Source organism: Clinocottus analis, unplaced genomic scaffold, assembly GCF_023055335.1.
Source record: "Clinocottus analis isolate CAN_PGR_092001 unplaced genomic scaffold, fCliAna1.0.p SCAF_10, whole genome shotgun sequence".
In the NCBI taxonomy this organism is placed as follows: Eukaryota; Metazoa; Chordata; class Actinopteri; order Perciformes; family Cottidae; genus Clinocottus; species Clinocottus analis.
In genome coordinates, this window is record NW_027175821.1 from 12,889,534 (window position 1) to 12,904,144 (window position 14,611).

At 41.2% G+C, this 14,611-nt stretch overlaps 1 protein-coding gene across 8 annotated transcripts in view; it reads left to right on the forward strand.

Annotated features, from left to right (window-relative positions):
* The window catches only part of atp11c (ATPase phospholipid transporting 11C), a 41,863-nt gene that overhangs the window by 17,265 nt on the left and 9,987 nt on the right, over positions 1-14,611 (forward strand). For all 8 annotated transcript variants that reach the window (XM_068590115.1, XM_068590070.1, XM_068590054.1 and 5 more), the window contains exons 4-22: positions 3,696-3,776; positions 5,158-5,265; positions 6,359-6,487; positions 6,917-7,005; positions 7,577-7,627; positions 8,058-8,122; positions 8,213-8,294; positions 8,380-8,530; positions 8,999-9,196; positions 9,828-9,998; positions 11,110-11,321; positions 11,509-11,580; positions 11,672-11,745; positions 11,848-11,951; positions 12,045-12,226; positions 13,072-13,338; positions 13,475-13,652; positions 13,776-13,878; positions 14,129-14,274. In XM_068590115.1, the coding sequence (XP_068446216.1) occupies positions 3,696-3,776; positions 5,158-5,265; positions 6,359-6,487; positions 6,917-7,005; positions 7,577-7,627; positions 8,058-8,122; positions 8,213-8,294; positions 8,380-8,530; positions 8,999-9,196; positions 9,828-9,998; positions 11,110-11,321; positions 11,509-11,580; positions 11,672-11,745; positions 11,848-11,951; positions 12,045-12,226; positions 13,072-13,338; positions 13,475-13,652; positions 13,776-13,878; positions 14,129-14,274 (2,463 nt within the window). The remainder of the gene's footprint in view (positions 1-3,695; positions 3,777-5,157; positions 5,266-6,358; positions 6,488-6,916; positions 7,006-7,576; positions 7,628-8,057; positions 8,123-8,212; positions 8,295-8,379; positions 8,531-8,998; positions 9,197-9,827; positions 9,999-11,109; positions 11,322-11,508; positions 11,581-11,671; positions 11,746-11,847; positions 11,952-12,044; positions 12,227-13,071; positions 13,339-13,474; positions 13,653-13,775; positions 13,879-14,128; positions 14,275-14,611) is intronic.

Sequence of the window (14,611 nt, forward strand, 5' to 3'; positions counted from 1 at the left end):
ACGTTAACTCTATCAAAAATCTCTCTCTCTATACGCGCACACACACACACACACACACACACACACACACACACACACACACACACACACACACACACACACGAGTCGCTTACTGACTGAGAGCTGGCCAGGAGCGCTGACCAAAATGCTTTGACTGGCATCCTTCTTCCCTTGCTCTGTGCTCTTAAGTAAACTCTCCTCTCTGGGATGTGGCAGTTGTTGCTCTGTGTATGGAACAAAGCAAAAAAAAAATGAGTTGCTTGCATCTGCACTCGCTCTTCTTTCATCGCTGTCCCTTTTTCTAATCCATGGAGAATGAAACCAACCTCTCTACTGTTAGCAGTAACCTAAACTATGGAGGCAAACAGCCCTCTAGTGTAAACAGGTGCTGGCGTTGGGTCTGTTCAGAAGGGATGTGCTCTATCTAGTCGCATACTGACTGAATGAGCTCACAGTGACTGCTCCCGGAGGTCGAGCACTGCACTAAACTGAGAAATATCTGCTGTCGGAAAGTAATTCCATCATTCAAGTCAAAAGCAGATCAATTTCCGAGTTTATTTTGTCCTTCGGCACTTGTTTCCACCGGTATTTACAGTTGACAGCCTTTATTTTCCAGTTTGTTTGGTTTAACTCCATATGATCCTCAGCTAATGGATAAAGGTCCTGGATTTTTGTGAGCTAATGTGTGAAATTATCGTGAGTGAATGCAGTACACTTATGTGGGAGTAAACCACCATGCATGTTTGCATCCCTCTCACAAACACGCAAGGATTATCAGTGTGTAATGTGTGCAGTGCAATGTTTGTTTGTGTGTGAATACTTTGCATGTGTGTATTTGTGCGTGTGGATGTATGACTCAGTGGGTGTCCTGGGTTTGCTGACGGTGTTTACCCGAGCTGCAGCGCGGTTGGCGTTTCTCCACTAATCCAGAGTCTCTTGAGGGGCTCCTTAGCCCAACCACTCAGTTTTTCCCATGCAGCCTGCTATTATATCAGAGCGAGAGGATGAGAGAGAAACAGGTACACAGACATCGTGTGCGCTCATTTTGCATCCGCATCTCCACGACAGAAATAAACCTTCTCACTTCCCCTGAGAGCCTTCATGCAAATGCTTTACCAACAACCAAATGTCATGCATCCTCCAAGTTTGTCCTCACCCGCCTTTCGTCTCTCCCTGTCATTTGTTCTCTTTCTTTCTGTCGTTCTTTCTCCCTCGCATTCTACCCATCTCTCCGCAGCGCTGCACTGCTGACGTCAGCAGCCAGGAAGCCCTCTGTACTTCTCATGCCACAAATAGACACAGGCTGATAAAAAAGCACCACTCTGCTATAAATAGCCCTGCATGTCTTTGCTCGAATGTGATCGAGTGAGAATAGAGCGCAGTGAAAGAGTAAGAGAAACCTTGATGAGAGTGCAAGAGAGAATAGGATAGAAAAAAGAGAAAGGGGGAACAAAAGGGCAAAGGGGTAGGAGGACGCGAGGGCCCACAGCGCTGCCCTGGGACCTCTGAGACCTGCTGTCCGTCGCTCACTCTGACACACTTCCCGGCTCAGATGAAGGGCTTTGTGCTGCTCCATTCTGCAGCTCTGATATCACACCAGCACATCAGCAGCAGCACACAGTTCACTTCTACTGCTGAGATGTTTTGGCTTTGCATTTGGTGCAAAGGAGAAAAGGTATTTAATGGCCATCTGGAAGCTTGGTTGGGATCGTTGTCAATCAGTGCAGATAAACGGGGAGAGACGAGCTCTGGGAGAGAATTGTCTGTTGTTTGGCTGAAGTACAGTTGTTGAAGGTTTTGTGAAGGTTTCAGTTCTCTCAAGAGGTTGCTGTTGCAGTATTTTCAATGCGTCAATGAGACTATTGGCGCATTAAAGAGTAGTTTTCAAACGTTTTCCAAAAATGATGACTGTCCTTGATACAGTTATGTCTGTGAAGCTGAGAAGTCTGATATGTTACGCTGTATTTTAGTGTGAGATGAAAGGAAGAGTTTCTTTTTTTTAAGAATCACTGTTTATGATCGATATAAAAAAGACACCATCATTTGTCTCTTTTTATAGTCCGCTATTGTACAGTTTTCATGGGAAATTGTCATAAAAGCACCAAAAATAAATCTAAATCAAGCAACATGTATGCTGAAAGTTGGCAGTGTGAAGCATTCTGTGCCGTGGACACACTTTGTCAGGTTTGGCCATCTGGCTGTTGCATTAGGGGGGCATGCTGTCCTCAGTCCTTCCTGCTGGCGCCTTTTTGTGCTGTGTGATCAGCTAACCTTCAATCCAGTCATAGGAGGCAAAAAGAAAAGTGCTCTATCATTTTTTTCCCCCCAATGTTCATCATCACATTCTTACTTGGGGATTGGGTCATGCCAAAACAGTAAAGCGCTAAAATGACCGGGGCAAACCAAGCTGCTCTCACAAAGAAATCAATGTTCCACTCGCTACACAGCCGACAGCAATGCGCAAGGTGTAATGAGTCTTTAACATAGAGCTCCATTTACCATCCTCATGTACACCCACCGTTCTTTTGAAGCGTTGAGCACTTTCACCTCTACTCTGGCTGTCTCCACCTGAGGCTACTGCGTCAGAATCATTACTTTTGCTTCTGTGTCCCTGAAATCGACAACCTCTACAAATATAATGCCAACTGTCCTCTGAATCTGTACTCCTTGAAATGGTCAACATGCGCTGGTCCATCCCTGCTTTGTAATTGATTAATCCTCCAGTTGATATTAGTCACAGTAAAGCTTGGGTGGGATAGTAACTCACTGGCTTTGTACTTCCTACGTATGTGTGTGTGTGGGCATGAGTAGTATGGGTAGTACTGAATGTGGCTATCTGGGATTACAGAGCAGGAAGCAGTTTCTTTTCTAGCCCATTCTTAGTCTATGCACAGGTGAGTAAATCACCAGATACTGCTTCAAATCGCATCTCCTGATCTACTTTGAACGTATGTCTGTCTAACAGCTTGTAATGCTTCTGGTTAGAATACCAACGAGCCGGATGTGTCTGTGCGTGCTGCAATAGGCACCCGGCTTTGGGGGAGACCAGCCTGCATTCTGCAGGATCAGAAATGCACGGGTAAATCCATCTTATGATGGTTTTAAGAAACACACAAGGCCATTTGTACGACGGGGCTTAAGCTGGGAGCCTTGGTCATGTGCTGCTCATAAACTGATCACTGGACCCACACTTATTCACACTTCAAAAAAAATAAAATGTGAACCTTCTTGTTCGATTCCCTCACGCAAAGCTCAGGCAGGTAAGGTGAATTTAGCAAAGCTTTGCGTTGGCCCTCCGTCATGCCTTGGCAGAGACACAGAAGTGCTGGCATGCCTGCAGATTAAGCACTTTGCCCCTGGCCCACTTGATTAAAAGTTCTTTGGTCCAGAAGCTCGCTCTTCCTTTCTGAAATTTAAATGTCTCTCTTGTTTCCTACTCACAAACACATTTGGGCAATAGTAAAATTGCCTCACAGAAACAGACTACACCCTGCATTTAAAGGGCTTGCCCCTTCCTCTATATACCATAACCATGCACTCCTCCCTCCGTAACCACAAACACACACGCTGTACTGATGCTTTGTACTCATGTCGAGTAATCAATGCAGAGCTTTTCAGTTTGAAGGCCATATGTTTATAGTTAAGTGTTAACGTTACAATTCACTGAAGTTAAATTGTTTTTCCTTCTTCAATAGGTGATAGTGGACACCCCCACCAGCCCAGTCACCAGCGGCCTACCCTTATTTTTTGTGATTACAGTAACTGCTATCAAGCAGGTAAGACACTGCCTAATGATGCTGATAAGTGTTGATAATATACATTTTATTGTGATTTCTATTGTCATGTAATTTCCTCATAATGCTCCTTAGTGCATTAAACTCCTTCTCGCTCTCTCTCCATATAATATGATGAGTCCCCCTGCCTTCATAACTCCGTCCTGTAATTTTTGTATGAAGTATGTGACTAATCCTTTCTTAGGTTTTGTTTTAATGTGCTCTACTGGTGAATTCTGATTCGGGAGAAGACTAAATGGGTTCTATGGGTATGAGCAAACCGAGAGAGAGAATCGGTCTGTTACAGAGATATAAATGATCAAGGGCAGGGTCTATTTCTTTGACTTTGTTGCATTCATGTCTTAGCTTTTAGATGCATTGTTCTAACATTGGCTTTTTAGTTTGTCTACTTCTGGGGCTTTGAAATGCACAATAGTGGGTGTGCTTCCTTATGAAAATATATGGGACTCACTGATAGCGCTGGACTGCCTTCAGCCAGGGTTTGAAGTGGGACACTAAAGCAGTCCACCCAACTCTATTAGTCAGGCATAGGTGAACTTTACAGTTCAACTGACCATTCGTGGAATGCCTCCCCTTTCATCCACCTGGCATCATTTCTCTGCATCACTCAACCAGACTTTCTCTCTCCTCCTATCACCTTCCCTGGCAAATCTGCTTTCTGGCTTGAGCTCGCCTTGGCACGCACTCTGGTTTCCCTCTCTACCCTCTGCATCTTTGCAACATCTCTCTATCACCAACCAACTGTTTCTGTCCTGGATGTCAGACTAAAGAAATGTTCTCTAACTACTCGATACTCGTACATCAGTAATGTAGGATTATGTCTGTTTCAATGCATATTATGTCCCCCACTCCCTCTGTGGGCCTTGAAATGTTGGTACCCCATTGTTCAGATGAATCTTTGCAATCGTTTTGTAAACAGTCAAATTTAGCTTTTATCGATATGCTCAAAGGCAATGGCGTTTACTGCTTATTTTGATCGTTTAAGGGGTCTTTACAGTAACATTCTTGGATTTGTGCTTTATGCTCCTGCAGCCCCAGAATCTTTTTAAATTTTTTTTTTTACCAGTCGGTATTAAATTCATGGCATGCTGTTCCAATGCACTGCTGGACAAATGCTATCCTATTTTCCTGCCGCAGGTACTCTTTTTCACATAATGATGAAATGCTAAATGTAAAGATTACATTGTATTGTATGCACAGACATTTCTTTGTGTCTTACCCTCTTCTCCTAGTCAGAGGTCCTGTCAAATCTTTGTGTGACAGTATATGCTGATGTCAATGTCCGGTCCCTCAGAGACAAAAGTTTGTACTTTTTATTTTATCAAGCAAATAACTCAATCCTGATTTTGATATGTTGGCGTAGGGCTACGAGGACTGGCTGCGGCACAAGGCTGACAATGAGGTGAATAAGTACCCAGTGACGGTGCTCGAGCAAGGCCGGAGGATACGGAAGGAGAGTGAGAAGATCAAGGTACATTTCTTACAGCAGCCACATCTAATGGAATAAATATTTCCTTAGAGTCATGGCCAGTAAGAAGCTGCTGGCAGCGTGTCATGACTGTGTCTGGAATATATGCACAGGGGAGAAAATGCTCTGCATGCTGAACTGATTAGATGTTCAAATGTGGGTGTGATGGTAATTTATTTGTCCAGGGTGTAGGTGTGCAGGTTAGTTCTCCATTGTATTCTTATCTGTTGCTCAAGGCAATAGTTTTTTCAAAGATGTAAGTTAAACATGCTCTGCATTTGTTTGTGTGTGTGTATGTATGTATGTGTGTGTGTGTGTGTGTGTGTGTGTGTGTGTGTGTATATATATATATAAATATATATATATAAATATATATAAATATATATATATAAATATATATATATAAATATATATAATATATATATATATATATATATATATATATATATATATATATATATATATATATATATATATATATATAAATAAAAGAACTCCTAGTTATGTTAAGGCCTGCTAGTGCTTCTGACAACACTGTGAATCTACATCCAGCTGTGAAAACCAAAACATTGTTTCTTTGTGTGAAACTTTGTACAGCTGTTTCCCGCACAGGAGCTCACACAAGTTTAACGTAGGCTACCTCCTAGTGCTAAAGGGACGACAGCTAAAATAAACATTTGGCAAGCCAAAGTGCTAGATTTTTTTTGTCAGATGTTGGCTGATCAGACGAGAGCTAAAATGAGAGTGAATATTGTTCAGTGGTCAGACTCATGGAAGCCCATGTTGCTATATGTATATATGTGTATATATGTATATATATATGTGTATATGTATATGTGTGTGTGTGTGTGTGTGTGTGTTATGCTATATCTTTAAGCAAGTTGCCTGCTAACAGCAAATTAGCCACAACAAGTTGAAAGAAAATTGGCTGAGATGTTTATTTTGGGAGTCCTTCTGCTCCCTAGTGGTAAACTGTGATTGTTTAAACTTCTGTCACTCATCCTGTGCCAAATCATACTGTTCTTGTGCCTAAGAAGGAGAACGCAAACTGTGAAAAGTCTTTGTAAGTTGTGTTTGGTTGTTTTTCTTTGATCAGGTTGGAGATGTTGTGGAGGTGGAGGAAGATGTGACCTTTCCCTGTGATTTAATACTGCTGCAGTCAAGCCGAGATGACGACACATGTTTTGTTACCACAGCAAGTCTGGATGGCGAATCCAACCATAAAGTAAGCTCGGCCACACTTAAACATTGTATCCATTAACTTTTGCTATAATTATACTTCATATTTTTAGCCATGTGATGCTTATTAGGACATGGAAAGTGGTACGCACAGCATATCTATATCTTAAATGAATTGTGTAGTTTTGATGATTTGAAACTCTTTGTGTTCAGTGTTTTTTATAAGATACTGCTTTGAAGAAAGTCTAGATTTACTTGAAAGTGTTTGTTCTATTCATGTGCTGAAGTGTGAGTCACAGTTTCTGGATAATTTTTGTCATCCTATTTTCCTGTGGTGTCTGCATGTGAGGGGTAGGAGAGGGCAAAAATTATAACATGACCTGATCCAGTTAAGGCTCACTTCTCTCTCTCTGTCTCTGTGTCTCTGTCTCTCTCTCTCTCTGTCTCTCTCTGTGCGCCTCTTCCACTTCTCCAGACACATTACACAGTGCCAGACACTGAGAAGGAGCTGGAAACTCTCAACGCCACCATAGAGTGTGAACAACCACAGCCTGACCTTTACAAGTAGGAACTCATCATGTGGCCCCAACAGATTTACACCACAAGCATGTGTTGCTTGTGTTTGTCGGGCAATGGATTCACTCAATGTCAGTTGAAAATGTCCGACGCACTCTAATATTAACACATAGAGTTTTAAGTGGAGAGGTCTTGGCAAGCCTTACTGTGCATTTCATATTGGGAATGGCGATGGTGGGCCTGGCTTCTCCAGTAATCTTGGTGTTCCCAGGATAGAGGCGACTCTCATTCTCTTGTAAGACTCTCAGCTGAGTCAACAGACAGCCTTTGGCTCCCCCTCTGGGCAAGGGGAAGGGACATTTTCATTTAGCCAGACATCAGAATGGTGTTTGAGACGTGCTAGGGATGAGTAAGCCATGGTGCCAAATGCTTGGTATTCATAGTCAATAAAACTGACAGCATGCTGCTGGCTAACCACCACTAATTAGCTGGCTCCTAAACCTCTGCACCTGAGTACTTAAAGTTTTCTAAAGTAAATGAACTCTGCATAGATTCGGAAGTCCACTCTGGTATTAACACATGTAATAATATAAATAACATGTATGTCATTTTGTTCCAGATTTGTCGGCCGTATGCACAGCTATAAAAACGACCAGGAGCCGGCGGTGAGGTGAGAGAACTCATGCACAAAAAACTCAACCCACTTTAAGTGAGAGCAAAATCAAGACACAGTTGCTTATGCACTCATTTGTTATCGCCAACAAATCATTATTCCATGTATTCTTCATTTCAGACAAGCATTGAAATTAAAACAGGCTGGCATAGCTTCAGTCAATGCTTCCAAAACACTCTAAACTACAAAAAACACGACAGGCATTTCTCATTGACTGTTTTGTAATGGCCATATAAACAAAAGTCAATGTCCTTCTCAAGAACACTGGAACTGGTGTATGCCCAGACTGCAGTTGTGTTGTGTATTGTCATTGCGTTTTTTTTTGGCGTGGAGGCCAACGTCTTGTCAGGTTTCCATTTAGAGACAAAAGCAGTGTGTGGATTGAACAGCTTCTGTAACTGTTTGATCTACTGATGTGATTGTGCAGGTCTTTGGGCCCAGAAAACCTTCTGCTGAAAGGGGCAACTTTAAAGAACACTCAGAGAATCTGCGGTGAGTCAAATTATATTGACTTTATTGCAATATTTCAGTAAAGATAACTCGAAAGTTAATCCGTCTTCTTCCTCTCTTTTCTTTATCAAGGTGTTGCAGTTTACACTGGCATGGAGACCAAGATGGCTCTCAACTACCAGGGCAAGTCTCAGAAACGCTCTGCTGTGGAGAAGTAGGTTTAGAGGAAATTACGTCAACAAGTTAAAAATATTTGACATACATTTGGTACTCATTAACTTGATCCCTATTTTTTTCAGGTCTATCAATGCCTTTCTTCTGGTTTACCTTTGCATATTGGTGAGCAAGGCCCTAGTGTGTACGGTACTTAAGTATGTGTGGCAGAGCAAGCCCGGACAGGATGAGCCTTGGTACAATGAGAAAACTCAGAGAGAGAAGGACACCAATCTGGTGAGTGCTTATTTTTGCAAACCTGCCTGTCATGTTGTCAAAGCAGTGAACTGAGTTAAGTGTCTGACAGGCACCACTAACCGTTCAAGCCAAGACATGCACAAACTACTACTGGGAAAAGAATAGCTAATAGGTCTTGGTAGCATTGCATCAGTACTGTGTATTATGTGTATTGCAAATGTTACTGTACCTCGAAGAGCTGTGTTAATGTGGTAACTACTTACCCTGTGAGAGCTTATAGTTGTGACTTGAGAGGTCACAGTTTCATTTTATTATAGTGTTTTACAAGCCCTGAACTCTTCTGAACCACACTAATAAAACTCTGTGAAATGGCCACTGCAGACCTACATTGTGACATGGTTTATTTATTGACTGACTACCTTCCTCCCTCGCCCTCTGTGAACTATCAATATTATGATTTTCAACATACCTTTATACGTGTTTGTGTTCTCATTGTTTTTCCAACAGTACCTAAAGATGTTCACTGACTTCCTGTCCTTCATGGTGCTCTTCAACTTCATCATTCCGGTATCCATGTATGTGACGGTTGAGATGCAAAAGTTTTTGGGGTCCTTTTTCATCACATGGGACAAAGATTTCTTTGATCCTGAAATCAAGGAGGGAGCACTGGTCAACACTTCAGACCTCAATGAGGAGCTGGGTCAGGTGAGGCAGGCAGATGGTCAGAATTAACTGAAACAACATTCAAATGGCATACATGTATATCATTGAGGAATTAATTCATGTGCGCTAAACACTTAAGTGTTGTGATGGAACACGGCAGCTGCATGTCACACGTATTTTTGCAAATTTCAAGGACAATATTTAGCATGTAAACAACTTAAATTTCATACATTTATTGCTACAAAATTTTAAAAAAAGCTTTTACGTTAACCTGCTTCTTGTTCACAACCAGTGTTAGAAAAATATGTATTTTTTTTTTCAATTTTGTACTTGAAGACCAAGATCAGGTCTAGTTCCTTATAATGTGATCTCCAGACGTATTGTTACAGTGCGACTGTAAAATATGAACTGCTTATAATAATACCAGATTGGCCGTGCTGTCCTGACTCCTTGTTTTTATGGCACCTCTAATTCAAACAGTGCTGCCATAGATCAGTCACACTTGGTTTGCCAGATGATTACTTCAATTAAAGGCAATGCTTCGTTAAACTGTTTAATGCAGTATAATTCTTTCTGTGTGTAATAGCCTAATGTTATTGTTGAAGCCTGGAAATTGAATGTTTATTGGTTTGCAAAAAGAGTCTGTCATGTATTTTTATCACATTGCCCGCAGGTGGAGTATGTCTTCACAGACAAGACGGGCACCCTCACTCAGAACAACATGGAGTTCAAAGAGTGCTGCATCGATGGCTTCCAGTACAAGTACGGGGACGCAGGCTCAGAGTTGGACGGATTCTGTGTCACAGATGGACCGGTGAACAAAGTGCATGAGAAAGCTGGCAGGGTGGGTGTTGTGGTGTCCCTCCATCTGTTGTATAAGTCACACATGCGGCAACATATGGCCATTACATAGCTCGCTGCTCAGAAAGACCCTTCATAGGTCAGCCACATGCAGTCTCCTTGACATGTCAACATAAGCACTCCCCATGGAGGTGGAGCAAAGTGGCTGTTTGCTCTTGACATGAGCACCTGATAACACTTTTCAAACTGTTGCACTTTAACAAACATATTGATAAGAACTACATTTATCTAAACTCCAGCTACTGTATATGGCTCCATTTGTGGCTGTAAATTAATAAATGATGTTTTACACACATACATGCAAATCACATGAAAGAAATGTAAAGTACAAGTGAGGCTGTGGTAGACACCTGAAATTCCCCCACATGACATCCAAAAGGTGAAGTATAAATGTGTACAATAACAGTAGAATTGTAGTCAAAACAGAAGGAAAGATGCAAAGAAGTGTCCGTAATGGCCTTATTTACAGTAAGAACTGTTTCTAAGACTGATCTTTTTAATTCCATATCATTTTTGACAGCAAGCCATTTCTGTTATTGAACAAAGACAAAGATCCACTTTCGACTCACACACTCTCACTCTCTCTGCTGGTACAGTCGCTGATACTTCCACAAGATGACTTCACAAAATTCAACCATTTGTCTAAATTGACTGCTAATTAACATGTGTGTTGTAATACATAACTAATTTCATAAAGAACTGATCACTGGATGTTTTATGATGATAATTCTCATGTTGTGTAATTGTGAACTGGTCACAAAATACCTCACATTAAATGTGTATGAATGCTTCCCACATTAAAGACAAATGTAAATGTTTGAGGAATTTGAATGTCAAAACCAGTCAACAACTGCAATAAAAAATAAAAAAAAGATCCACTTGTAGAACAGCTTTGGAAAAAGTAATACTGTTTCTGCAGAAGCAATATTTACAATAAATTAGCTTTAAAGTACTTGCCCTTACAATATTAAGGTATGTAAATTATAAATAAGGTCAACTAAAATGAATCACTTAAAAATTCTTTTAGTATACAGAATTTTTTACACACTTTACGGCGTCTTTTTTTACTGTACATGTTTATGTTGTGTTATCAGGAGAAGGAGGAGCTGTTTCTGCGTGCCCTGTGTCTGTGTCACACAGTCCAGGTGAAGGAGTCTTCAGAGCAGGGTCAAGGCCAACGGGACGGACTGATGGACCAGGTGGACGGCTTCGGGCTGGATGGAGAGGTGTTGCCTCCACCGCAGGAGCAGAGAGGCTTTATTGCCTCTTCACCTGACGAGGTGGCTCTGGTGAAGGGTGCCATGAGGTAAGAGATGGGCTCTTATGACTCAATGAGATGAACTGACATTGTAACAAGAGTTCAAAGGGCAAGCATGTGGTGCGAATACGAATAGCACAGAATGGATTTTGAAAACCATCCATGGTATACATTTAGTTCACAGAGGTTATGGGTACAAAAGAGGCTCATTGACATGATTTGTCTCCACCTGCAGGTATGGCTTCACATTTCTGGGAATGGAAAGTAAGACCATGAAAATTCTCACAAGGACCAATAATGTTGAAAAGTAAGTCAGTCATTTCACAAATATCTTCTTTTTTTTATTGGTGTTTTTTTGTATTTTGTACTACAGCTTTCATTTGCATTGTGTTCCTAAGGTATGAACTGCTTCATGTGTTGAACTTTGACCCAGTGAGAAGGCGAATGAGTGTAATAGTCAGATCCAAATCAGGTGAGCTTAAGATTACTGTCAAGTTGATTGCATCGACTATGATTTCATGTTGGACCTCAGCCGTCACCATGCTGTGTGTTTGTGTGTTTTTTTTATGTCCAGGTGATACATTGCTCTTCTGTAAGGGAGCAGACTCTTCCATCTTTCCTCGCGTGAGACAGGAGGAGGTTGAAAGGATACGCATGCATGTGGAGCGTAATGCGACAGTGAGTGACAAAAGCACATTTATTGGAATAGTAAAATTATGTTGATGATTTTCTTCTTGTTGTAACACTGGTGCTATGTGTTTCACTGTTCAGGAGGGCTACCGGACACTATGTGTGGCCTACAAATATCTCAATGCAGAGGACTATGCCCAGGCAGATGCAGGACTGAGGGAAGCAAGACTGGCTCTGCAGGACAGAGAAGAGAAGCTCATGGCGGTTTACAACCAAGTGGAGACTGGCATGAGTCTAATAGGAGCGACTGCTGTCGAAGATCGGTGAGTTGCTCATACTACATAGCCAGACATCTCACAGATGAACCTGCTGACGTTCAAAGTTGACGAATGTCTTTCAATATCTTGCATGCAACTGTTGTCCTTCCTTCTCCTCTCTCATTAAAGATCAGTGCCAAGAATTTTAGGGGGCCGTTAATCTCAGAATACACGAACAATTGACAGGAGAGGGCGGACGCTGGCAGATGCCAGCAATAAACTTCCTGTTCTGACTCACTGTTTTATAATAGCATTTTTGGTGTTTTGCTAAATTTACAGATTCCTCTTTTTTATAATGTTTATATCCTTTCCATGCAACCTCAACACTTTTCATCAGTGGCCTGTCAGCACCATGTATCATCCTCATGCCTTTTGTCCCATGTCACCAGCTTCCTGGTAGTGTTGTAACTGGTATGAATTGGCTTATCTAATTTTACCTGGCAAAAGTGCCCTTCATTTTAAAGTTTTCTAATGCAAGCTCACATCGCCATCTTGTGGTTAAAATTGGATACTCTCTTCCAAAATGCATTAACCAACACAATCTGCCTGAATTAAAGCATTTCACCTGAAATACTAAATATTACATTAATTTACATCAGAGTGTAATCATTATTTACATTGCTACCCAACCACTAACCAATTATAAATGATTTGTAAATGCAGCAGCAGTTTTTTTTTGTTTTTTTTTGTCAAAAAACTGTGTACCTTTGCTATAATGCATTGCACTAGAACGCCTAAGAAATTAATCCACAAAACCATACTTGGTTGGAAGCTCATTTGTCTGGTGTCACCTCTTTAAGTTAGTGTAACAATCTTCCACTTGTCTCATTACTTTTGTTATTTTCCCTCAGGCTTCAAGAGGAGGCAGCAGAGACCATGGAAGCTCTGCAGGGTGCAGGTATAAAGGTGTGGGTCCTAACGGGGGACAAGATGGAGACGGCCAAGTCCACCTGTTATGCTTGTAGATTGTTCCAGAGAAATACAGAGCTGTTGGAGCTTACTGTGCGTACTCTGGAGGATGGAGGGAGGAGGCGGGAGGAACGACTGCATGAGCTCTTGCTTGAATACCACAAGAAAGCTGTGCAGGATGTACCACCGGTTAAGTCAGGCGTCACAAGGTTGGTACATGGACTTTCATGATCTGTATAGAGTTAATTTGATGATGCTTTGTTGTTGTATTAGGGTGATCATTTAACCAATCTGAATATTATCATAGGATCAAACTTGAATATATTTCCTTTTTCTCTTTTATAGGACCTGGTCTTCAGCAAACCAGGACTATGGTTTTATCATAGACGGAGCCACTCTATCGATGGTGCTCAACTCTTCCTCTGAATCCAACTCAAGTCGCTACAAGAACCTTTTCCTGCAGATTTGTCAAAACTGCACATCTGTGCTCTGCTGCCGCATGGCTCCTCTACAAAAGGCACAGGTCAGAACAATCGGGTGAAAACGTGGAAAATATGTATTAAAGACTTTAAATAATTGTTTTCACAGTTAACATGTGGTTTTAGGTCTTTGAAATAGTTGTCCCTCTGTCTGTGTCCATCTTTAGATTGTTAAGATGGTGAAGAACTCAAAAGGCAGCCCAATCACTCTATCCATTGGAGATGGGGCCAATGACGTCAGCATGATTTTGGAAGCTCATGTTGGCATTGGTAAGGCATCTTACTTGCACAAAACAAAATAAATCAATCAATATGTTTTTAAAACATATGAGCTCATTTATAATGTCGTACTTTCCAGGGAGTTTTATTTAATATGAGAATAATGTTATCATAAAAAAAACTGTTATTTTATAATTGGAAGGATCAGCATTTACTACGGTTCAGTTTTAGTTGTATTTCAGGATGGTGGTGATGACAGTCCGAGCCTGGTAGTGTGTAATGTTTGTTGCTGCTATTCCAGGTATCAAGGGTAAAGAGGGCCGGCAGGCAGTGAGGAACAGTGACTATGCCATCCCCAAACTCAAGCACCTCAAGAAACTTTTGTTGGCTCATGGGCATCTCTACTATGTTCGCATTGCACACCTGGTGCAATATTTCTTTTACAAGGTAGAAGGAACATTGACTTCACATCTATTATTCTTAAGTCTCAGAACATATTTTGTGTTTCAGCAAATCCTTGGAGAATCTTGGCCAGGTGTCCCTCCAAAAAGAGATTTTTATTCTGCATGCAACTCTCCTGGTTAAATGAAGTTGAAATAAAAATAAATCTTAAAAATTCTGTATTTACCAAACAAACCCTGACACTAATTTGATTTGAGGATCATGTGGTGACAGATTTGACGCAACCAAACCTCTTTAAATACTTCAACAGTTTCTAGATTCAACTAATGTACTGTTAATGTATTGAATTATTGTACCTACATTATAAGCACATGGTAACTTA